We start from the raw sequence: 24,013 nt of genomic DNA on the forward strand, positions 1-24,013 counted from the left end.
AGATGGCGAAGCACTGCTTGCCCCACTGCGGTATCCGCCTCGCTGATAGAATCCAAACAGTAATGTCTGGTAAAGGTGTGCCTATTCGACCACGTTGCCGCCCGGCAAATCTGGTGTAGAGGCACTCCGGCAAACAAGGCGGTGGAAGACGCCATCGCTCTCGTCGAATGCGCCTTCACAGGACACTGTAAAGGCTTGCCAGCTTGTTGATGACAGTAGGATATGGCTGCTGAGAGCCATCTTGCAAGTGTTTGTTTTGTCACTGAATGTCCCCTTCGCATTCTTCCATATGCTACAAAAAGTTGATCTGATTTGCGGAAAGGGGCAGTTCTTGAAATGTAAAACTTTAGACAACGGCTGATGTCTAAGGAATGAAGGCGTTGTTCTGCCGGTGACTGTGGATTCGGGAAGAAAGTCTTCAAGAAGACAGGTTCGTTCAGATGGAAATCTGTAGGCACTTTTGGCAAAAAAGAGGGATTGGTACGAAGAGATACTCCATCTGCTTTGAATTGCAAATAAGGAGGCTTGATTGTGAAAGCATGAAGATCGCTCACACGGCGAGAAGATGTTAGGGCCAAAAGCAAAACGACCTTCCAGGTAAGAAACTTGTTGTCTGCTCTGTGGATTGGCTCAAAAGGAGGCTTCATGAGCTGTGACAATACCACGTTGAGCTGCCATGCCGGAGGCGGGCGTCTGATAGGAGGAAACTTCCTGAAGAGACCTTTAAAGAATTGTCGGATAATTCTGGATGAGCAGAGAGAGGTTGAGCCATCATGTCTGAAACGTGAAATAGCTGCCAGAAAGACCCTCAAGGTGGCATGAGAGAGGCCAGACTGAGCAAGGCTTAGAAAGAAAGGCAACAGCTGTTCCGGGGCAGAAGTGAGTGGATGGACATTTGCTTCTGCGCACCAATGGCAAAACCGTTTCCACTTTAGTTTGTACGTTTGAACAGTTGAGGAAGCTCTAGCAGAAGCCAGAATCTCTCTGCATTCCTGGGGCATCTCTAAATTCGCGAATTCGAGGTATTCAGGTTCCATGCCCATAACTGAAGAGTGGTCGGGTCTGGATGGCAGACTTGGCCCTCGTCCATGGACAGAAGATCTGGACGTGGATGTAGACGAATGGGCGTGCATTGGGACAACAGAAGAAGTTCTGAGAACCAAGCCTGTCTGGGCCAACGAGGTGCGATCAGTATCAAGTGGCAGGGTTGCCTGCGCATCTTCCACAATGTCCTCGGCACCAATGGTATGGGAGGAAATGCATAGGCGAACAGGCCGCTCCAGTCCATGAGTAGGGCGTTGCCGCTGGACCCCGGATGAGGATGCCAGCTCGCAAAGGCGGGGCACTTCCGATTCAGTGGAGTGGCAAAAAGGTCCATCAGGGGACGACCCCAACGGCGGAACACCATGTCCAGAGTTTGTTGATGAAGCTCCCACTCGTGGGTCGATGATGTGGATCTGCTCAACGAATCCGCTAGGATGTTTGAAACCCCCGGCAGATGGACCGCCGTCAGGGAGATTCGATGACGAAGAGCCCAGTTCCAGATCTTCTGAGCTAGCCGAGACAAGGGCTGAGATCTTGTGCCGCCCTGTTTGTTCATGTAGTGCATGCTGGTTGTGTTGTCCGTTTGAACCAGCACGGACTCTCCTTGCACTACAGGCAGAAAAGATCTGAGAGCAAGGAAGATCGCCAGCAGCTCTAATCTGTTGATATGCCATGTTCGTTGTGACGGTGTCCACTTTCCTTTGATTGAAAGGTCTAGGAGATGAGCTCCCCAACCCTCCATGGATGCATCTGTGGTCAGTGTTAGATCCGGAGGAAGGGCCAGAAAGGAAACTCCTTCGTTTAGGTTGGATGGTTCTCTCCACCAAAGGAGACTGTCTTTCATGCGAGACGAGACTCTCACTAGATCGTTGAAGGATCCTGACACTTGGCGCCATTGCAGGTCTAGTTCCTCCTGAATAGGGCGAGTGCGGAGCCTGCAGTTCGGGAGTAGAGCGATGCAGGACGACGCCATCCCCAGAAAGGACTTCAACATGCGGACAGAAACTGACTGTTTTGAACGGATGAGGGTGACCAGACGTACTATCTTCACCTGTCGTTCTTGGGAAACGAAGGCTTTTGATAATTCCGTGTCGAGAATGGCACCCAGGAAGTTTCTCCTTTGTGATGGTGTTAAATGTGACTTGTCCACGTTGATGGTCAACCCCAGTGACTCGAAAGTCTGTAGGCAGAGACTTGTGTCGTGAGCCAGCTGTAGAGGAGACGGAGATTTCAGGAGGCAATCGTCCAGATAAGGAAAAATCTGCACTCCTTGAAGACGTAGATAAGCCATGACTGGGGCCAGGACCTTCGTGAAAACACGAGGCGCCTGTCGTGTATTTCTATAGGTTCTGAATCGATCCCCCTATTCCTGACCCTATTCTGGTTAAACTAACTAGCTAGTTAACTAACAGTCAGCCCATGAGGCAAGAAAGCCCCCATGATGCAGATACCGTTATCTGACGCAGTCACACTACGGCACAGGAACGTGTTATCTGATTAGGTCATAACGCTTGAGATCTAATTAGACAAGCGACATTCCTCCAGCCCCTGATAAGGCATACGACGTTCTCATAACAAATCAAACCTATGACAACCTGGATAATCCGTGCGGCCATTGTTTTGATTTCACAGAGAACTTTAGTAAAGAATGTGCTAACGAGCAAGTCGTATGACATCTTTATTGACGTACCTATGTCCATCCTTACGTCAATCCCGGCACCTTTAAGGTATAAATATTGCCGACCTTGCCCTATGCAAACACACGCGTGGTGACAAGACGGAGCAGCCATACTTGCCGAAGCCGAGAGCAGAAGCAGACCCCGCAGGCAACAGCCCCGCCTTCCTGACGCGCTGAGAGACGCGCTGCTATCTCAAGCCGAGAGACCCAGCACCGGCGCTTCTGGGCAGCCCTCGCAGGCAGCCTGGAATATCGAGAGCAGAGAAAGAGATACCATTCCTCATTCATCCTAACTTCCAGGTACAGAACTGAATAACCCCTCACAGAGAATTCTTTAGTTATTCACTTGGCAAAAACAAACTTAACTTAAACTGTAACTTTCTATTCCCGCCCACGCATTAGACTTAGGTCAGGTACACGGGGTAGGCGTATTTAGAAACACCAATTGAGTACGTTTAGTCAAATGTATATGTGTATGTAAATATATTTTAATCATTTTAAACATCATATGGCTCAGAAACCATATCAATGTTTTTACAGTATTATTTTATACTATTGCTTCTAACGTATGCACTTTACTTAACAATAAGTATTGCAATAATATCGATCCATTTCTCTTGTACGAGAAAAGAGACTGATCAATAAATAACATCTTTTATTGAACACGCCCGTCTCTTCCTTTTCTCTACATTCTGATGAGACTAAGAATGCACGTACTGACTGAGTAAAATAATTGCCTTGTGCTCACACGACTCTTGAGATTGACTCTTGATTAGGGGAGAGCAAAGTTGTCATGTTCTATGGTTGTCAGAAACTAAATCCCTTCTTGTCTAATCAGGGGAGTTAATCCTTCCTTGAACATTCGAGAAAGTTTCTAGCGAACTCTGAGCTTAGCTGGCAAACCCAAAAATTAAGTCTAGTATCGACAGTAGTAGACCTAGTTAACGTCTGGCCTAGTCCTTTACTGCTGTAGGTACTATTCCAATGCGCAGAGCCTATTGGGAAAATAGGAGCTACACTACATGGCGCCCAACGCGTTTGGAAAGGGCGATAAAACTAACGTAAGACATTTAGAGTAACTCAGTCGTGCTTTCTCACTCAGACCCCTTTTCCCAAATACTCCAAAGACGTCTGGAGTGGGTGAAAGGTTATTATATCCTCCAAAACCTCGCAGGAGGGAACTCCTATGTATGGTTCTTGGTCTAGTCAACGTTGAAGGATAAAACAGTTCCAGAATATTGTGCATCTAATCTCTGTTTCCATAAGAAACCTGATCTGCAAACAAAAATAATACCATCCTGTCAGTAAAATGGGAGACAGTGATGGAGAAAGAGAGGCAATTAGATTAGCTACTGAAATAGCAGATGCTGATGCTACCATGCAAGCAGCAGACGCGGATATAATACTCATTCCGGTCATTAAAAGGAGATCTATAACCTTAAAACTTATAGAAAATGGACTGACACCTAGAGGTGGCACAGTCATATTCGTAATTGAGGCACACGAATATCGGCAGACAGAGGTATACTATACATGGATACATTTTCCAGCAGCAAATGCTGTAACAAAGTACTTCCACTATTACAAAGTAGAGGAACCTCCTGAAACGTACACTCCTTTCGAGGAGGTGGAAGTACCACTCAAATTCCAAGAGCATTTGCTCTTATTTGATGGCGCCCTAATACATAACAATCACATTACAAGGCTCGGTCCTTTAGGAAGACCAGGAGCAACGTGGCCGGTCTTAGCCGGATACACACCACATCCAGACATCGAAAGAATGCCTGCAGCAGAGCTGTTAATACAGCTAAAACAACTACTAAAAATTCACAGACAATTAGTTCAGTATGTAATGCGGACTTCAACAATTCAGCCAGCGATTAAACTTCCACAGCTGACCCCTCACCAGGGGAACACAAATAAAATTACACCACAGAACATCCAATCCTGCCTAGGTAAAGTTCCAGCTAAACGGGAACAGATACCATTCTGGTTGGCACAGAAAATTACCCAAATAGAGGCGGTGTTTCCTGACACCACCCCGCTGGAAAAACACAGGATTCTGACTATATGTCTCCCAATGGGAATCGCACCACACATTGAGGACTGTGACACTTGGGGTACAGTCTTTGCTTCCATCTATACAAAAACGCACGGTGTTCCATCCATTTCGGTAATACCAGATGTGCTAAAACAAATTCAAGATGAATACGGTCCAGAACCTGCTTTAACTCTTGGTATGAAATTACTGAAAGACTTCAAGCAGGTCTCGGCTATATTATTAGCCAACATAAAAGGTGAAGCAGCAAACGTGGCGATCCGCCAGAGGTTAAAAGAGACAGATATAGCAGACCAACCAGCTGAAATTGCCAGAATCATAGAAAAATCCTATGAAGAACTAGGCAGAGATAGTCTAGGTGGAATACCAGTAAAACCGCAACTGACTACAAGTCCAGAAAAAATGTTTTTTAATAATAATAATAATTCACCAAAAAAGAACTGGGATGGAAATAAACAATCCAATCCTAAAGAAAAGAAATTCCAGTCCAGAGGAAGGTCTCCTAGGCGAAGAGAGAAATCTCCAAACCCGAGACAAAGGTCACCCCAGAGTGACCCCTCTGGGAATAGATATAACCTTAGAAATAGGGATAATATTAAAAAACCTGATAGATATCAAGACATTGATACACGTCCCTCTCAATCTTTTCAGAATTCCTCGCAGAAATCGGAAAGAAGAGGACGATCAGAAGAGCACGCCAAGTCCAAAGACAAGGAACCTGCTCAACTGAAAAAGAAATCACAATTTCCAAAAAAGAAGGTAGCCAGTATCAAGGTAGTTAAAAATGCCGAGAATACTGAGGACACAACTGAAAAACGGAGAGTGGGCTCAGACAATGCTAGACAGCGCAGCAGAGGTGAGCATAGCTCGCAAAGTCCTTATGAATCATCTGGAGACAGTGGACACGAATGAATACCTTCAAGTGGAAACTGCAGATACCAGAGTTAGCAAGCCCCACAAAATATACGAGATAACATTACGTATAGAGGGAGATAAGACTAGGAAAATTAGGGGACTATTTTGGGATAACCTCTCCAAAGGCTATGACATCCTTCTAGCTGAAAAAGACTGGCCACCAGAGTTTGTCAGGGAGTGCCCTCATGGCGAAGAAGTAATTATGCCTGCCTTCTCGAATCAAATACCGATTCATAAAAAATATACACTTGCTAGAAAGTGGGCAGTGGCCTTAGCACCTGCTTTATATAAAAATCATGTAGGATGGGATGAGGATTCTCCTCCTCACAAAGTCCAGTTAAAATCACAACCAACTGCACAAAGGCAGTACCCAATTAAGCAAGAAGCTAAAAAACAAGTAAATGAAATACTAGATCAGCTAGAATACCAGGGGGTGATTGAAACTTGCACCTCACAAATGAACAATCCTTTGTTTCCGGTCGCCAAACCAGACAACTCATATCGTCTAGTTTTGGATTACCGACACCTTAACACATGTTGCAAAACCTTTGCAGTGCAAAACTCACACAGTGCTGCACTAATGAATAACATAGTGCGCAAAAAATACAAAACAACCTTGGACATCTCCAATGGATTCTTTTGTCAAAACATAGCACCAGAGAGCAGATATTTAACAGCTTTCTCAGTAAATGGCACTCAAAAACAATTCTGTCGGTTAGCCCAGGGGTACAAGAACAGCCCGGGGGTATTCTCAGCGAGAGTAACAGAATTACTACAACTATATGATGATGAAGCATTATCTTATGTCGATGACATTTACTTAACAGATGATGACTTGGAGACTCACTTGAAAAGAGTGAACACCATAATACTTGGTTTCGCTGCAGAGGGCTACAAATTCAACTTCAAAAAGTCCAGAATTGCCCATCTGACGGTCCTATTCTTAGGATATGAGTTATCAAGTGAAGGCAAAAGCCTGGCAGACAATTTCCTAGAGAAATGTGCCGTAATCCAAGCTCCTAAAACACTAAAAAGCCTACAGTCAATTCTAGGCTTCCTAAATTTCGGAAGAACATATATTGCAAATTACGCAGAAAGGGTCAAACCCCTTTATGATCTAATTAAACCAGACTTTAAAAGATCCAGTTGGACTCAAGCACACACAGAAATTTTGAGATCCTTACAAACAGACATGCTAATTAAAACAAAATTAGAAACCCGTGATAATACACGCAACCTTGTGATCCGAGTCATCCCAGGGAGATGCGGATTCACATACCTAACCTCTAATGAGGGAGATAAGGTACCAATTGCATTCAAATCACACTTGTACACTAAGGCTGAAATGAAATTTAGCCCAACGGAAAAAATTCTTACAGCAACACAGACAGCTATAGCAAAAGAACGAGCCCTGGCACAAGGTAAACGAATAGTAATCGTGACACCAATACCAGCCTTAGAGGCGGTAACAAAGGCAAGCATTCCAAATGCTAAAGCACTCCATCCAAGATGGATACAATGGGCTAACTCTCTTGCTGCAACAGACGTGGTGTACGAATTTGATCCTTACTTAAAAACACAAGAATTTCTCCAATATGAATTTGAATGTCCTCCGCCAACCGAAATTCTGCCTCTAGAGCACTACGGCTGTATAATATATACAGACGGATCAGCACAACCCGCAATAGGGGGTAAACAAGCTTACAGTGCTGCGTGCGCGATTGTTAAAGGTCGTTGGCACGAAGGGAAATTTAAACCAACCCTCACTAAAACACAATCTCTAGGAGATTGCACAGCTCAGCGAGCTGAACTACTAGCATTCAAGATGGCGCTTGAAAATACCGATCGAGAATTCCCCACACTTATAGTGTGCGATTCGTATTATTGCGTTCAGTCTTATAATGAATACTTGCAGATCTGGCTTCAGAACGGTTTCAAGGATGCGAAAGGTGGCACAATCAAGCATAAAATGCTCTGGGAACAAGTAGCTCTTTTACAAAAAGAACTACCAAAGACTCACGTGATACATACACTGAGTCATCAACGTGATGGCGTTCACGTTGCAGGGAATTCATTGGCTGATGAGGCCGCGAAAGCAGCTGTGCAAACGGCTTCCGTAGCAGCCGTCACCCGGTCAAAAACAAAAATAGACAGCGAAATATTACAAGCTGTCAGCGCTTCAGAAAAGGATTCGATAGAACCACTCCCTAAAGGCTTTCCAGTAAAATACTCATACATAACTGATGAAAACAATGTTCCTTTTGCTCGAATCCCTGGAGTGGGGGATAGGGCAATTCCAAACATGGAACACAGATTAGGACTAATAATAGCGGCACACGAAGGGCTTGCTTCTACCCATGCTGGCGTCTCAGCCACAGTATCATTATTAAAACAGAGATACTGGTGGCCACAAATGAGAAGACAAACAAGGAACTATGTTCTAGCATGTGAAATATGTCAAAAAATGAAAGTATCAACTGTGAGACGTCCAGCACAGACGCCCCTTCTAATCTCGGATAAACCATTAGCATGTGTTTATCTAGACCACTGCGGTCCCTTACAAAGGGATGGTAACTATAAATATATCTTGGTCGCAGTGGACTCATGCACGAGATTCATATGGATGTGGTCCCAGCGAACGGCTGACGCCAGAACTGTTATAAAAGATTTGCGGGTCTTTATCGGCACATACGCAATTGGCATTCTGCATTCGGACAATGGTCCTGCTTTTAGCTCTCGGGCTTATAAGGAGGCCATGGTCAGCATGGGCGTGCAATTGCGGTACTCTTGTCCATTTCACCCTGAGGGGAACGGAATTGTTGAAAGAAAAAACCGTGACATAAAGCAATCTATAACGGCAAAGGATATTAGGTTCGGGAGCTGGGTGGGTCAAACATCTAATAAGTGTCCAACGTAGTCTAAATAACTTGCCAAGAAATTCTCTGAAGGGATTCAGTCCGTACGAATTATTATTCGGAACTAGGATGTTGATCTCTGACCTTGATAGTCAGACTTCAGTGGTAATAGAAAAAACTTTTGATGTCAAAGACCGTTTGGCTATTTTGCAGGACTTAAACAAAACAAGAAAAGACCTGAGCAACATACAGTTGAAACAACAGCCAACGACCACTGAAGATTCACCACCTGTCCCAGCAAGACCTGTCTGGATTCCAAAAGTCGGGGATCTAGTCAGGGAGAAGATCGCGGTAAAGAAGGAATTTGGGCCTTCTTACAGAAAAGCAGTTCCTGTCTTGTCTGTCAACGGGACAAGATCAGTTGTACTACCGCCACTTGCTGGAAAAAAGGAGAACCGAGTTGTATCCATCGACCTGGTAAAACCACAACATGTGGCCGATAACAAACAGTAGGCCAAGTGGACTCCCAATAAGTAGCAGAACACCAAGGTTTGCTACCAGTACAGAGGTCCTATCAAAGAGGCTCATCACATTCGAAACGCCTACAGAAGAACAACAAGGACTATGCAACAATGCAATAGAACTAAGATCTCTGAAAACCCAAATAAAGACATTTAGCAGAGAGACACCAATCTATACTGAAGTACCAAGTGAAAATGCAAAAAACAAAAATCCTGAACCAATTGGAACAATTGATAGAACTGCATCTGGTTACTTCATCAACTTCGATGATTCCTCTGACGGCTTCAGTGAACAAAAGACACAGCCATCATCAAAATCCTTTAAAGACAAAGCAAAGGAACTTTTGAAACAACTAAAAGAAACATATCTGATTTCTCCATGGATTGAATTTTGGGTGGGTTTTGGTGCATTTATCCTCATACTTTGGCTCATCATGGTATTTACCTTGGGACGCTTCATTGAGGGAAAATATGCTAAAATGGACACAGCAAGTCAGAACATCAACTTGGTCCTCAAACCACACACATCTTCACACCTCAAGAAACGAGAACTTTCTTCAGAACTTTCTACAGCCAACTTCACAGCAATTCCAAATACCTGGTGGGGTAGCCTGGGACAACACTGACTATGAAATTTATGGTCCGGTCGAGATCCTGAAATATCCACACCAAATCAAGATCTCCTTGAGTGATTTTGCAAAACCAAACTCATTTGCTGATGATTGGGACTTTGAAAGTATAAATAATATGATGTCTGACTTAGTAATGTCTGCTAAATTTACAAAACATGATTATTTGCAGGGTTCTACAAATTATGATAGTATGTATTGCTATAACCATTATGGTAACCATTTCTTGCATAAATCTGCACAACCTAGAAATGTTTTAAATTATAATCAATGGGAACATTGTGCTACACCTCCAAAAGGGAGCTCTAGAACCGTTTATGACAAATATTCATATTTTTCAGGTTTTAACATAACTAATGCTGAAACATTTTATTACAAATTGTCAAACAAGACAGGGATGAAAACCATGATAACCAACACAAACTTGATTTATTCTGATTCGTTCTTTGAAAAAATGAATACTTTTGGATTTGATTATTGGGACAAAAATGTTGATTTGAAAAGTGTTTGGGGTACAAAAGAATGGCAAGTACAGGGTTTAGAAGCTTTGTTTAGAGCCTGCATGATCCCAGAACAAATGATATTTTTAAATGACACTGTTCAACAAACCACCTGTCTTGGCTTAGCCAAAATCAAAGATTTAAATAACCTGTCTATTCCAAAGCCAACAATGTTTAGCAATAGCTCTGAAACAGATGAAGAAATAGACATAAACCATATACTTAACCAAAACAGAACACATCCTGATTGGAAACAATGGTTGATCTGGCCCACAGATACAAATAACTGTCAAGATAGATTCCTGAATAAAACACAGGGTTTCAAAATGACCAGGCCAGACCCTAGATATCCCCAAAGACATCACCCAGGGATAATAACAACCTACAGTGTGGGCAAATTATGCCTTCAATGGCTACAAACTTCCACACTGCCTGAAATTAAGCAACACCTAACTTTACTTACTGATGGTGCTGACTTGCGTGATTTCATACTGGGACCACGCAAACAGCATCATAAGCGTTTCATAGCAGCCTCTGTATATGCAGCATACAATGAGGCCTGGAAGGTTACTCAAATTGAGACAGCAGAGAGAATACGTGAAATTGATCGTATTAATTTGGAAAAATCACTTTCTGTAGTGGACAATGGGTTAATGACTCTGTCCTCCAGAATTTTTTCATTGGACAGCATTGTGTCTTCAGCAATCGATATATTATCGCAAGACTTACTGTTATTACAACATGGACAGTCACAATTGCGTTCTATTGTACAGCTTGGCTGGACGTTACAAAATCTGCGTTCAGGCTACGTGCCTTGGCGTTTAATCAACACAACGTCACTATTCCAAATCTTTAACCTTACTGATAGACAAATCGGTATGGCGCAGAAGGGTGCTGATTATACAATCTTGAGCATTGAAAAACTAGAAAGATTACCAATGACAATGTCAGAACGACCTGTCAGTGAATGGATAATCCACGGAATCATAAATATTCCAATCTCAACCTTCAGGTTTCAATACTGCCAAAAATATATACAGGCTGGCATGTACGAGAAATTGGGAAAGGGGTACCTTAAAACAACTTGGAACCTGCCCTATTCACATGCATGTGTCAGTAACAAAGGACAGAAAGTGTTTCTTAGTGGCAACAATTGTGCTATGTCACTAAGCGGCACACTTCTGTGTAACGGTATTAGTTTGCACGGAGCCTGTGAAGGGAATTCATACAACCTTTCATGTCACCAGCAAGGCGCACCTGCAACTGAAATAGAACCATTCTTTCAAAGACTCTATAATGGGAGTTACATTCTTATTGTAGACCGCAGATGTTGTAGTCTTATGCCCGGGACTCCTTATCTCGTCACTACGACGGCGAAGGTCAAGTGCTGTGGACGTTCTTTGTTCCCCAGCTCCTTTCCAGACAGGGAGGCAAGGGCATGGTCCGGTTTGAAAATTACTTCTATTCGAATAGATACTTTAAGCAGAATGAAAACAGTGCTTCTTCAGACGCCTACAAGGCTCACGTCATCTAAAGAAACGTATGATCTACAAGTCGCAAGGACGACTGCAGAGATACATACATTATTATCAACTAATTCCCCCGTACATTTCGCGGAAATCCTGAGCGAAATCTTAAATATTTCTGATACCACTGGGGTCTCAAAGGTATTTAAGACAGTATTTTCGATGGCATTAACACCATTCAAAGCCATACTGGGTATTTTTCCAGATTTCGTCCATTCGATTTTTGGCGGACTTCCCCTGATCCTAGGACTAATTGCAGGAATCCTATTCCTAGTCCTTATTTTCCGTTATGGCAACCCATGTCACAGATCAAACTCTCGCGACAATGGAAGATACGATCCTAGCCATTGGATACCGGGACCGGATATCAAAAATCCTGGGACTCTCCCGGCTTAGAGACCTAAACATGACTTGGTTTCTATCATTTCGACCAATGTGGCAAAGGTGTGTTTTACCTGTACTAAGGTGTCTGCTATGCGGAGAAGAATGCGTGTTAGACACCTGTCTGACGCTACAATCGGATGCGCCGGTGGATGCAGATACACTGTTGGTTCCTACCAAGGTTCACGCACTGTGCTGCCCTCAAAGGCTGCCAATTCTGATGACGGCATTCCTGGAATCTTCACCACTGCGATTGAAGAGTAGTGAAGTTCAAGATGAAAGCAGCATCGAACAGGTACGACCTTCTGTCAGCAATGCAAATCAGAATGTCAATGGAGACAATCATGCGCACGAATGCATGGTTACCCCTATTTCCGACTTAGAGGAACTTTCCCATGAAGCTGTTGACAGTTTTTTCGAAAGCCTGAATGATATGATGTTCTCTCCGGAACAGAAATAGAGACTTTTGAGTAAACTCGCACACGGCGTTCCCTGAATTCGGCCTTCAACTTTAAAAATAAAGTCACATGAACAATTACAATCCAGTTCACGGACAGCAACCTTTTTCAGCAAGCCCTTAAAATATTTTTCTATATATTTTTTCCCCGGGACACTGATCTTCTGCTTAAAGTAAGAAACTATTCCTAGAGAACTAAGATTTCTATTTTTAGATACTTTATATAGACTTTAGCTGCCCGCTGGTATGTTCACAAAATATATTATGTGATGAAATGGTTTCGACTTTTCTTTCTGTATAGCCATATTAAGAGCCATTTCATGTGTATTTCTCATATACCAACAAGCAATAATGCATAAAATGCGTGCTTACTTTTGCATTTAATTCATAGCTTAAGTGCATACAATATATGACTGCAATTTTTCAGTATATTTGAAAATTTCAAAATGCATTTATGTATTTTGGGGTGGTAAGGTATACACTATACTCTATAGTATGTTGTACTATGTTATACTATGCATAGATTAGTAGATATGACCATAGTTAGCGTGGAGTGGGTGTCGTGTATTTCTATAGGTTCTGAATCGATCCCCCTATTCCTGACCCTATTCTGGTTAAACTAACTAGCTAGTTAACTAACAGTCAGCCCATGAGGCAAGAAAGCCCCCATGATGCAGATACCGTTATCTGACGCAGTCACACTACGGCACAGGAACGTGTTATCTGATTAGGTCATAACGCTTGAGATCTAATTAGACAAGCGACATTCCTCCAGCCCCTGATAAGGCATACGACGTTCTCATAACAAATCAAACCTATGACAACCTGGATAATCCGTGCGGCCATTGTTTTGATTTCACAGAGAACTTTAGTAAAGAATGTGCTAACGAGCAAGTCGTATGACATCTTTATTGACGTACCTATGTCCATCCTTACGTCAATCCCGGCACCTTTAAGGTATAAATATTGCCGACCTTGCCCTATGCAAACACACGCGTGGTGACAAGACGGAGCAGCCATACTTGCCGAAGCCGAGAGCAGAAGCAGACCCCGCAGGCAACAGCCCCGCCTTCCTGACGCGCTGAGAGACGCGCTGCTATCTCAAGCCGAGAGACCCAGCACCGGCGCTTCTGGGCAGCCCTCGCAGGCAGCCTGGAATATCGAGAGCAGAGAAAGAGATACCATTCCTCATTCATCCTAACTTCCAGGTACAGAACTGAATAACCCCTCACAGAGAATTCTTTAGTTATTTACTTGGCAAAAACAAACTTAACTTAAACTGTAACTTTCTATTCCCGCCCACGCATTAGACTTAGGTCAGGTACACGGGGTAGGCGTATTTAGAAACACCAGTTGAGTACGTTTAGTCAAATGTATATGTGTATGTAAATATATTTTAATCATTTTAAACATCATATGGCTCAGAAACCATATCAATGTTTTTACAGTATTATTTTATACTATTGCTTCTAACGTATGCACTTTACTTAACAATAAGTATTGCAATAATATCGATCCATTTCTCTTGTACGAGAAAAGAGACTGATCAATAAATAACATCTTTTATTGAACACGCCCGTCTCTTCCTTTTCTCTACATTCTGATGAGACTAAGAATGCACGTACTGACTGAGTAAAATAATTGCCTTGTGCTCACACGACTCTTGAGATTGACTCTTGATTAGGGGAGAGCAAAGTTGTCATGTTCTATGGTTGTCAGAAACTAAATCCCTTCTTGTCTAATCAGGGGAGTTAATCCTTCCTTGAACATTCGAGAAAGTTTCTAGCGAACTCTGAGCTTAGCTGGCAAACCCAAAAATTAAGTCTAATATCGACAGTAGTAGACCTAGTTAACGTCTGGCCTAGGCCTTTACTGCTGTAGGTACTATTCCAATGCGCAGAGCCTATTGGGAAAATAGGAGCTACACTACACGCCGAGCGCAGGCCAAAAGGCAGCACCTTGAATTGGTAATGGACAGTGCCTACCTTGAACCTTAGAAATTGGCGATGCTGTTGAAGAATCGGCACATGAAAATAGGCGTCTAGCAGATCTATCGTGGACAGGAAATCTCCGCTGCAGAGAAGCCGCAAGACTTCTGACAATGTGAGCATGCGGAAAGACTGCTGTTTCAGAAAGAAATTGAGCGCCCTCAAATCCAGTATAGGCCGCCACTCTCCCGTCTTCTTGGCAATGAGGAAAAAACGTGAGTAGAAACCTGTCCCTTGTTGTGATATAGGAACCACTTCGACTGCACCTTTTAGTATGAGAAGACGAACTTGATGTTGCAATTCTAGAAAATGGGGAGGTGGCGGGCCTGATGGCGGAGAATGAGGAGGAATCTCTGTGAACTCCAAGGCATGACCCTTGCGAACAATGTCCAATACCCATTGGTCCGATGTTATCAGAGACCATTGGGAATAAAACTGCGAGATTCTCCCTCCAACTCCTTGTGTGACATGAGAGTCACTGGCGTTTGTTGTTGGCACCCCTATAAGTAGGTTTTCCTTTATAGGGTCTTGACTGATTTTGGCGAGTAGACTGTTGGGAGGAGTAACGTTGATTGCCTTGGTTGAATTGGCGGTACTGAGTGTGTCCTCCTCGAAAAGTTGTGGAAGACGAACCTCTTCCACGGGCGCCACGAAAGGGCTGCTTCTTAAATTGTAAGGAGACTAGCGATTTTGCTGTATCGGTGTCCTTTTTAATTGACTCAAGCGCCTCGTCAATGTGAGCGCCAAAAAGAGATTCACCGTCATAGGGCATGTCGAGTATCTTCGACTGGACCTCTTGCCGGAAAGAAGTGGATTTAAGCCAGCCCTGGCGGCGGAGGGCCGCAGCACTGGCGAGGATGCGAAATCCCGTACTCGCCACATCAATCGCACAGTCAATCATTTCCTCTGACGCCCTCATGCCATCCTGGAGAACTTGTTGGGCTTCCGCTCTGGACGCTTCCGGTATTAGTGAAACGAATGCGGAAATATCAGACCACATTTGCCTGTCGAAACGACCTAGAATGGCCAATGCATTTGCAGCGCGTACAGACGTATTGGACATGGTGGAAAATTTCTTCCCAATGGCGTCCAAACGTCGACCCTCTCTATCAGGTGGAGTAGTGAGAGGAGTTGCCGGATTACGGGATCGTCGCTGTGCCGCCTGTGTGACCACCGAGTCTGGTTTGGGATGTGACAGCAAACAAGCAGGTGAACCAGCCGGAGCCTTGTACTTCTTTTCCAGGCGAGGGACTTGTGCCGGCAAGGAGTTAGGAGAGTGCATAATCCTCATCCCTTCTTTCCATACAAATTCTATGATTGGTATGGTGTGAATTTGTTTGTACGGTTTGTTCTTGAAATCGTAGAGAAAGCAATCTTCTTGCCGCTGTTCTCTCGGCAATTTAAAGCGGTCCGCCGCTTTATTCATCAGCACATGGAAGCTTGCTGTATCAATGGAAGGCGAATCACCTGCCTCTGGCTGTTGCGGAGAAGGTGTCTGTATCCTATAGTCGTCGTATTCCGCCATATCCGGATCCTGCTCATCGTCAGTATCCTGGTGTAGTTCCCCCTCTTCACTGTCCGACTCATCCACCCCGTGCGCACCAGGTTGCGGAATAAGAGGGGGGTTAGGGCGGGGAAGCTCTGGCAAAACAGGCTGCTCCAAAGACTGCGGATGGGTGGCAGGGCCGGAGTCCTCCGCAGGAGCGTGGCTTGGAGTACCTTGAGGGGTAGGCGGAAACCTTCGATTGTAGTCATCCAGCATATGCTGGAGGTTTGAAAACAAAGAAACTGGGAAAGATGCCATAGGAAACTGGACAAATTGGTCATCCGGTTGGACCACTTCCTCCACCTCCTCTTGGTCAGAACTGGAGTCTTGACATTTTATGATTAACTCCGATGGACTGTGAGCTTCATCGTTAACATCGTCCCCCATAGACCCAGTCTCGTGATCAGTAGCCATCAAAGGTGAGGGTAATTGGAGATCAGGAGGTGGCAACTGCAGAGAAGAATCCCTGCCAGAGGTCAAGGAAGGCAGTGGTACCAGAGGCATGGTGGCAAAAGAACCCAATCCTGAGAAGGAATCTGAACATGCCGCTGAGGAAATCGCCATCGTCGACGAGGTAGGGCCCACTGAGGGATTCGCCGTCGACGGTATCGTCGTCAACGAAACGTGCGTCGACGGAGACTTCTTTGCTGGGATCTGCGGAGACGTCAGCCTCGTCGACTGTGTCTTCGTCGACGGTATCTTCGTCGACGATACTTTAGTCGACGGCATCGTCGTCGACGGTACCTTCGTCGACGGTACCTTCGTCGATGGAACCGGCGTCGCCTTCTTCGACGACGACGCCGTCGTCGAGGAGCTGGTCGACGGAGCACTCGACGTCGACGGGGATCTCGTCGTCGGAACCGTTGCTTTCTTCGTCGACGAAGCCGACGTCGACGAGGTGGTCGACGGAGAGGCTGACGTCGACGGGACCTTCGTCGACGATGAATCCTTCGACGTCGAAGAGGATTTCTTCGTCGACGGCAACTTCGTCGCCGACGAGACAATAGGGATCGTCGACGGAATCGTAGGAGCTCTCGTCGACGTTGAGGACGTCGACATCACCATCGTCGACGACGAGGAGGCAGACGTCGTCGTCACAGAGGTCGTCGACGAAGACAGCAAAGCCAATCTTGTGGACGGAACGGTCGTCGACGAGCCCGTCGACGACCTGGGAGTCAAGACTGTCAGAATACTGATAGAGCCTGGACAAGACGCCTGAGAGCCAGGTCTCGTGGGCGTTGACACAGAAGTCATAGGACCTGAAGATTGTGCCACAGGTAAAGCCAGCTTTTTCTTCTTCTGTAGAAAAGGAGAAGGTAAGTCCTGAGCACTCCCACGCTTGGAAGGGACAGTGGAACAGCCTGACTGAAGACTTACTGCGTCTGACAGAACATCTTCTTTATCTTGGAGGCGCTTCAACCATATAAGAAGACGACCTTCCCTGTCTCTGAGAGTCTTAGAAGGAAGAGCTCTACAGAATTTACATTCATCCACCTTGTGGTCAGGGTACAGGCAGTAAATACACTTTTGGTGGGGGTCCTTCTCAAACAACCGTAGTTTCCCACATGAAGAGCAAGCTCTAAACAAAGACTTCTTACTTGACATTCTGGAAGAAATAAGTTGAAAAGACAAAGTTTGAAGAAAAAACTGAGCAGAGCTCAGGGAGACTCCCTTCACACGACGTGCGGTAGAAAATCTGAGGGCTTGAGCTTCTGAGGAGAAGGTTCTAGAGGGTGCTTGAGCCTGATTGGCTGCAGTTTGGACCAACATAAGGACACTGATATGTTACAAATGAGTTTTTTCTCTTGTAATGTCTTCCTATGGAAGTTACCATTTAGAGGTTTTACAGTGTATTATCTCTATTATTATTATTCTATGATATTATCATTTATGTTATATTAGCAATATTGCTATTTTTATGTACCGTGGGACTCCCACTTCGACGACGGGGAATATTCAAGCATGTGAATCTATGAAAGACACCCCTAATACTGGAGAATTCAAAGTTACAGCCATTTATCATTTTAATGTCACCAAGTATTTTTGTAAAGCAAGCCATGCATTCAACTACATTTGTCTTATCACATTCAGTAGATCCTGAGTTATCAGTGTCAGCAGCCTGTAGGGACTGCTAAACCCAACTGTGAGAACCTAGTGACCCGGGAACCGTGCAATTTGCAGTATGTCCAGTAGAAACAAGGACTGCCCAAGCTGTATCCAATTTTGTTTAATTTTGATTTGTCTATTCGTATTTGGCAAATAACCTTGCCTTCCATTGAGAGTCACCTAGTTGTACCATTTGACCTTTTAATCTGTGTCACGGCCCGTATTGTACTATAATGTTAAGATGTTTTATAAATTATTTATTTTTACATTCTAGCATTCATATGTATTGTGTATGTAATTTGTTTTTATACATTAACTGACTCAACTTCACACCACCTCATCAGAGCTAGCTTTGACTGTTCGAGCAAGCTACCCAGGAGAATCAAGCCCTATGAAGGCCATATTTCCATCAGCAAAGTAATTGTAGCCTTCTCTTTTATACTTTTAGGCGGCTGCTACAGCTGCTCTGATGCTCATGTCACCTTCAGTCAAGAGGGCAGGCGCTGCACCAGAGCGTGCCAGTCAGTTTTTTGCATGCCTTTTTAGGTCTAGCTTGACAGACAGCACAAGCTGCGGTTGTGAAAAACCTGTTGTGGGCTTACTTAGAACTTACAGCCAGCTCACTGCTTACCATTGGTTGGCTGTATAGTTACTCTTATTTTCCTACTTTGTATTCAATGGCTTTCCTTGTCCCATCTTGTGCTTATCCTTACCCTGGAGTATAGCCTCTTTTGCATTCTTCTGGTTAGCTGGCTTGCATCCTTCACCTGATCTGTTAAAGGGAACTCCTTTTTTTAGGTTTCGCCTGGCGTTTACTGCGCAAGCAGTATCGCACAGGCGAAAACTTTTGTAAACAGTATGGAGCTTAATCCCGCCTCTGTCTTCCATTGGCTAGCTCCATAAATGGAGGCTAGCCATTGGAAGACAGATCTGCCCGTCATGGCCGTAGCAGATTCGTGGGCGTTCCCGCGATTTTTACTCATCCCACCCCTTTCCCTACGTCTGCGGCGGTGGGCGTGTTTTTTTTTCTTTCTTTCTCGGTCATGTTTTTTGCTTTTTCGGAGTGTCTTCTGTTGGAGTAGGTAAGCAGCATTTTGTTTCAAATATCTATTACCTTTGTATGTCTATCTCGCCTCATGTTTCTCCCTGTCTGTGTCTGTTTAGGCATGTTTACGGCTCTGTTTCCCAGCTTCCTGCCGCGCCATTTTCAAACCGCCCCCCCTCCCGCTGGAAGCTCTGCCGCAGCCCCGCGCCATTTTCAAACCGCCCCCCCCCCCTCCCGCTGGAAGCTCTGCCGCTGCCCCGCGCCATTTTCAAACCGCCCCCCCTCCCGCTGGAAGCTCTGCCGCTGCCCCAGCTCTGTTTCCCGGCTTATTGCTGCACCATTTTCAAACCGCTGAACGCCGGAGTCCTCTGCGAGCCGAGAAGGGAGGAGAAGCGGCCTGCTATGCTCCTCCAGGCCGCGGCACCGAGTGGCTCGGGAGCAGTTGCAACGGAGATCGGCGGGAGCGCTGGACCGCGAGAAGCCGCCTGATCCGCTGCGCACAGTAAGTAGGGCTTTGGCTGGGGATGCACAAATACAGCTACAGCACAATACACCAGTGCTTGTAATTGCCTCCGTATTTAACGCTCTTGTTAGCCTTCGTCAGGGTTGCAGCTATATTCGGTTCTTGCTACCATGACTTAAAGGCCCCCTCCGGTGCAGATAGATAGGTACTTTAGGTTTGTCATTGCCTCCGTCTACACTGCAATTGGCTGATCTGTGATTTGTAGTGTCACGAGGCGGCATTATAGCTGTCAGTGCGGTCTACCCTGTGCTGACAAGGTAGAGATGCTGCCCCCTCAGTACCGCGGCCCACACTCTTAATTAACTGTAGTAGCATATGTTTCTGTGACGTGTAATAAAAGTAAAACGTCCTTGTCGATCAGAGTCCTGACAATCTTGCGGGTCAAGCAGATGTGTATCATGCAGCATGGGTGGATAGTGGGTGGGATCTCATAGGAGTTTCATGTGAGATGTGGAGAATGCCCCCTTTGTTTACTTCCCCTTCTGAGAGCAGCAGCTTCCGGCAGATGACTGATAACAGTGTGTGCGTCGGAGCTCCCTGTGAACTGTTTTTGACAGCTGCTGTTAAGCTTTTTTTGGTGATCACGAGTGCTGCTTTGTATATGCAAGCGTGGGTTGTGGCACGATGATTCTGGGGTTCTTGTAACATCATGGTTAGTAGTGCTATGTAGTATCCGTATGAGGAAACTCCTCTAGACTCTACATTACAGATTACTTAATTAACAGGATAAGTTGGGAATGCGCTGACAAGGGGAATGCGCAAAGCTTGATATATATTGGACTCTCCAATCGCAGGCATTTCTATGTTCATGTCCATATTGTTTTATGCACCTTGTCATTTTGCTAACTGGTATGGGCATGGTTTGCTGCCCTGTCACCGCTTTCTTTATTTCTGGATGTGGGAGTACCATTGATGGAGCATGATTATTTGAGGATAATCTTGTTTGATCAAGCCTGCTCATAAGTTTGTTATAATAAACATAACTAACGGTGTGGGAAATTATTAACATGTACAGTGCAGAGAGCATGGGGTGTTGTACAGTTGGGATGCGTGCAGTGGGCGCTGTACGGTACAGAAAGCACGGGGTGTTGTACAGATGGGATGCGTGCTGTGGGCGCTGTACGGTGCAGAGAGCACTGGGTGTTGTACAGTTGGGATGTGTGCAGTGTGCGCTGTATAGTGTAAATGACAATGCCATTTATTTATCTGTTTTCAAAACCAACCCATAAATAAACAATTTGTCATTTGCAATGCCAATAGCTCTAACTTTGTCAAAGGCGAAACCATTGCATTGTAAATGCTTGTCTTTATAGTTAAGCACTCCAAGAGGGTGAATGGCTTTTACATATCTCTCCCTAGTGTGATTTACCTCACCCTGCCCTCCGTGTTGTTATCTCTTGTGTGCTTCTCCCCAATGCTCGGTACTGCTGTGTGCCCTGTGTGCTTCCTCCTGCCGCTACTCTGTGCTGCGCTTTCCTTCGGTTGCCTCATCCACCTGCAAAACTCCCTCCACGCTTTGTGTTGCTCACCCCCTTGTGTGCTTCCTCTAGCTCCATGCTCCATTTTGCCCACCCCTCGTGTGCTCCTTGCCGCAATCCCACTTCCTCGTGCTCTGTGTTGCTCTCTGCCTCATGTGCTTCTCCCTCCCGGAGAAATAACCCACTGCTTTATATGTTGGTTTTCCCTGCTGTGCTTCCTTCCTGCAATCTACCCCAATGCTTCCTGTTGCGCTCCCCTTGTGTGATTCTCCCTCAATAAAAATTCCCCTACATTCCATGCTTCTCTTTCACTCACGTGCTTCACTCTCCCTCCATGTTGATCTCTCCATCTTGCGCTTCCCCCACAACCCTTGCCCTGGCTACAGTCAGTTTTACTTTCCCCATTGTGTGCTTCCCCTCCATCAAGCACCCATTGTTCCCTTTGCCGTTCTCAGTGTTGCTCTTTCGTTTAGTGCTTTCCCCCATACAGCCCCCAACCTCTACTCCACCCAAGAACATGGGTAAAGTTTAAAGGCAAGACCTATTGGCTTTGCCAAGGCCTGTTTATTACCGGCATCAGAATGTGCACTACCACACACAGCCCCACAATTTCCATTCTCACATCCCATTCTCAGTTTGGGATTTGATACTTACCACATCTGTAATGGGGACAACACTCAAGCTCAGGGTCGATCTGTATTTCGAGGTGAAGTCCCCTTTCACAGACCGGAGGTGGAGGACACGGTAGACATTCTGAAGGAGAAAGAGAAAACGATTAACATTAGCGACCTGTAAGTGCATTTTGAACCCAGCAGGGCCAGATATCTAACCCATTACTAGCACTCGGGACTCACTACAGGTGAGGTGGGAATGGCTGTCACTGATTACCTGTGCACAAGGCCAGTTTGTGCTCAGTGCTTTTCCTAGGGGTGGAAGGGAAGGGATTGTTAAAGAGTATTCAAATTTATTCAGGATTGTGCATGTTTTACATGTGTAAATAAAGTCCTGATTTGAATACCAATTCCGACTGTTTTTGACTGCCAACACCAACAGCAATAACACTCCTAAAATGTGTACTACTACCTTGGTTTCAGTTTGGAAAAGTTGTGCTGGTGGGACGGGCACTCATTTGTTTTAGGCCTAGGGGTCTGCCACATTGCTGCAATGACTCATTATGAGTATAGGTGGGTGTAAACGGAATACCCATGGGTGCACTCCTCATGTCAATCTGCCTTCTGTGGTACATGGACATCTGGTAAATGAGCAGTAATCCAGAGCCCGCACAACCTGGCAACACATCGGTTATGTTTTTGGATGGCCTCTTGGCGCTGTTTTGAGTCTCAGAGTGCCTGGTGAGAGATTGTTCTACCAGAAGGTGCGCTCTCTGGTTTTGTGACCTGGTGTGAGCCTTGTCTGGTTGATTTTACCCTCAGTGGCCGTGTGCCCTGGTACCGTTCTGCGTATGTGCCAGTGATAGTCTTGATAGACCCCCCTGGGAGCAGAGCATGTGAAGTTGGACAATATTGCTCCCCAACATCATGAAACACCGGAGCTTCACGAGGCTGAAGTAGTTTAAGAAACACTTGGGCTGAAACATCATACAAAGTAGGTTTTTAAGAAGAAACCCCAAGCAAAACCTTGGCTTTGAGGGAAGAATTCTTCCTTTGGAAAATAGACCCACTGGCAACGCTGTGAAAAATCCCAAAACGCCACAACTCAAGTGTACCCACCTCCAACAGTGGAAAGACTCTACAGAGCCGTATGCGAGAACCAGGGTGCTGAAAGGTGTACTGGAGGGAGGTTTATTGGAGCTCTTAGCTTTGGTGATAATTTTGTGAAGAAGACATTCTTAGCCCTCCCCCACTAGCCAACATTTCGTTTCCTCCAAATATCTGAGGGACCCCTTAGACTCTCAAAGGTCTGTCTCCTTCTTCAATGGCTCTGGGGATTAATTTCACACCTCACATGACACTGTTGTCAAGCGTCGGGCAGCAGCGCGCAGTCAGTGCTGGGTAACTCACCACAGCTATAGTCGGAACAGCAGTCGTGGTCATCAGAGCCGGAGCCAGAGCCGGAGCCGAAGCCGAAACCTTCTTCTGCTGGAATTTCAACTGGACTTTCGCCTGTCCTCTGGCATGTTGGAGGCGGGGCACACGTGATGCCAGTGCACTGCAGAGGACAAAGATCAAGGACAAAACTGTGAGACGCCCAACAGTGGCAGGTTTGTTTTCTCGGTACATTGTTTATTATTAAAGTAACTCTTTCTTTACTGAGGGGAATTGATGTACCCTGTCTGAAGAGGCTGGACTGCCGCTGCATTTCGCCTGCTCTCCTCTTTAAACTAGTCACATTGCTACAATGTCCTCTCTCATTCGATGGATCGGACTGAATGTCTCCTCTCAAGCTGTAATGGAGGGAACGGTGCTGCCTTAACACTATAATGGTCAGAATGCTGCTCCTTCACACTGAATAGGGTACAATGTCCCTCACTCACACTGGAATGGACTGAATGCCCCTCTCACCCACTGGAATGGACTAAATGCCCCTCCCACCTACTTGAATGGACTGAATGCCCCCCTCACGCTGGAATGGACTAAATGCCCCTCTCACCTACTGGAATGGACTAAATGCCCCTCTCACCTACTGGAATGGACTAAATGCCCCTCTCACACACTGGAATGGACTAAATGCCCCTCCCACCTACTTGAATGGACTGAATGCCCCCCTCACGCTGGAATGGACTAAATGCCCCTCTCACCTAC

General features: G+C 45.4%; 1 protein-coding gene across 1 annotated transcript in view; it reads right to left on the minus strand.

Moving 5' to 3' along the window:
• The window catches only part of LOC144769584 (uncharacterized), a 334,720-nt gene that overhangs the window by 65,352 nt on the left and 245,355 nt on the right, over positions 1 to 24,013 (minus strand). The window contains exons 41-43 of the mRNA XM_078653744.1: positions 23,273 to 23,420; positions 22,140 to 22,174; positions 21,906 to 22,004 (exon numbers count right to left, since the gene is read on the minus strand). Of these exons, the coding sequence (XP_078509870.1) occupies positions 21,906 to 22,004; positions 22,140 to 22,174; positions 23,273 to 23,420 (282 nt within the window). The remainder of the gene's footprint in view (positions 1 to 21,905; positions 22,005 to 22,139; positions 22,175 to 23,272; positions 23,421 to 24,013) is intronic.

The sequence above is a fragment of the Lissotriton helveticus genome, chromosome 7 (assembly GCF_964261635.1).
Source record: "Lissotriton helveticus chromosome 7, aLisHel1.1, whole genome shotgun sequence".
NCBI classification, from domain to species: Eukaryota; Metazoa; Chordata; class Amphibia; order Caudata; family Salamandridae; genus Lissotriton; species Lissotriton helveticus.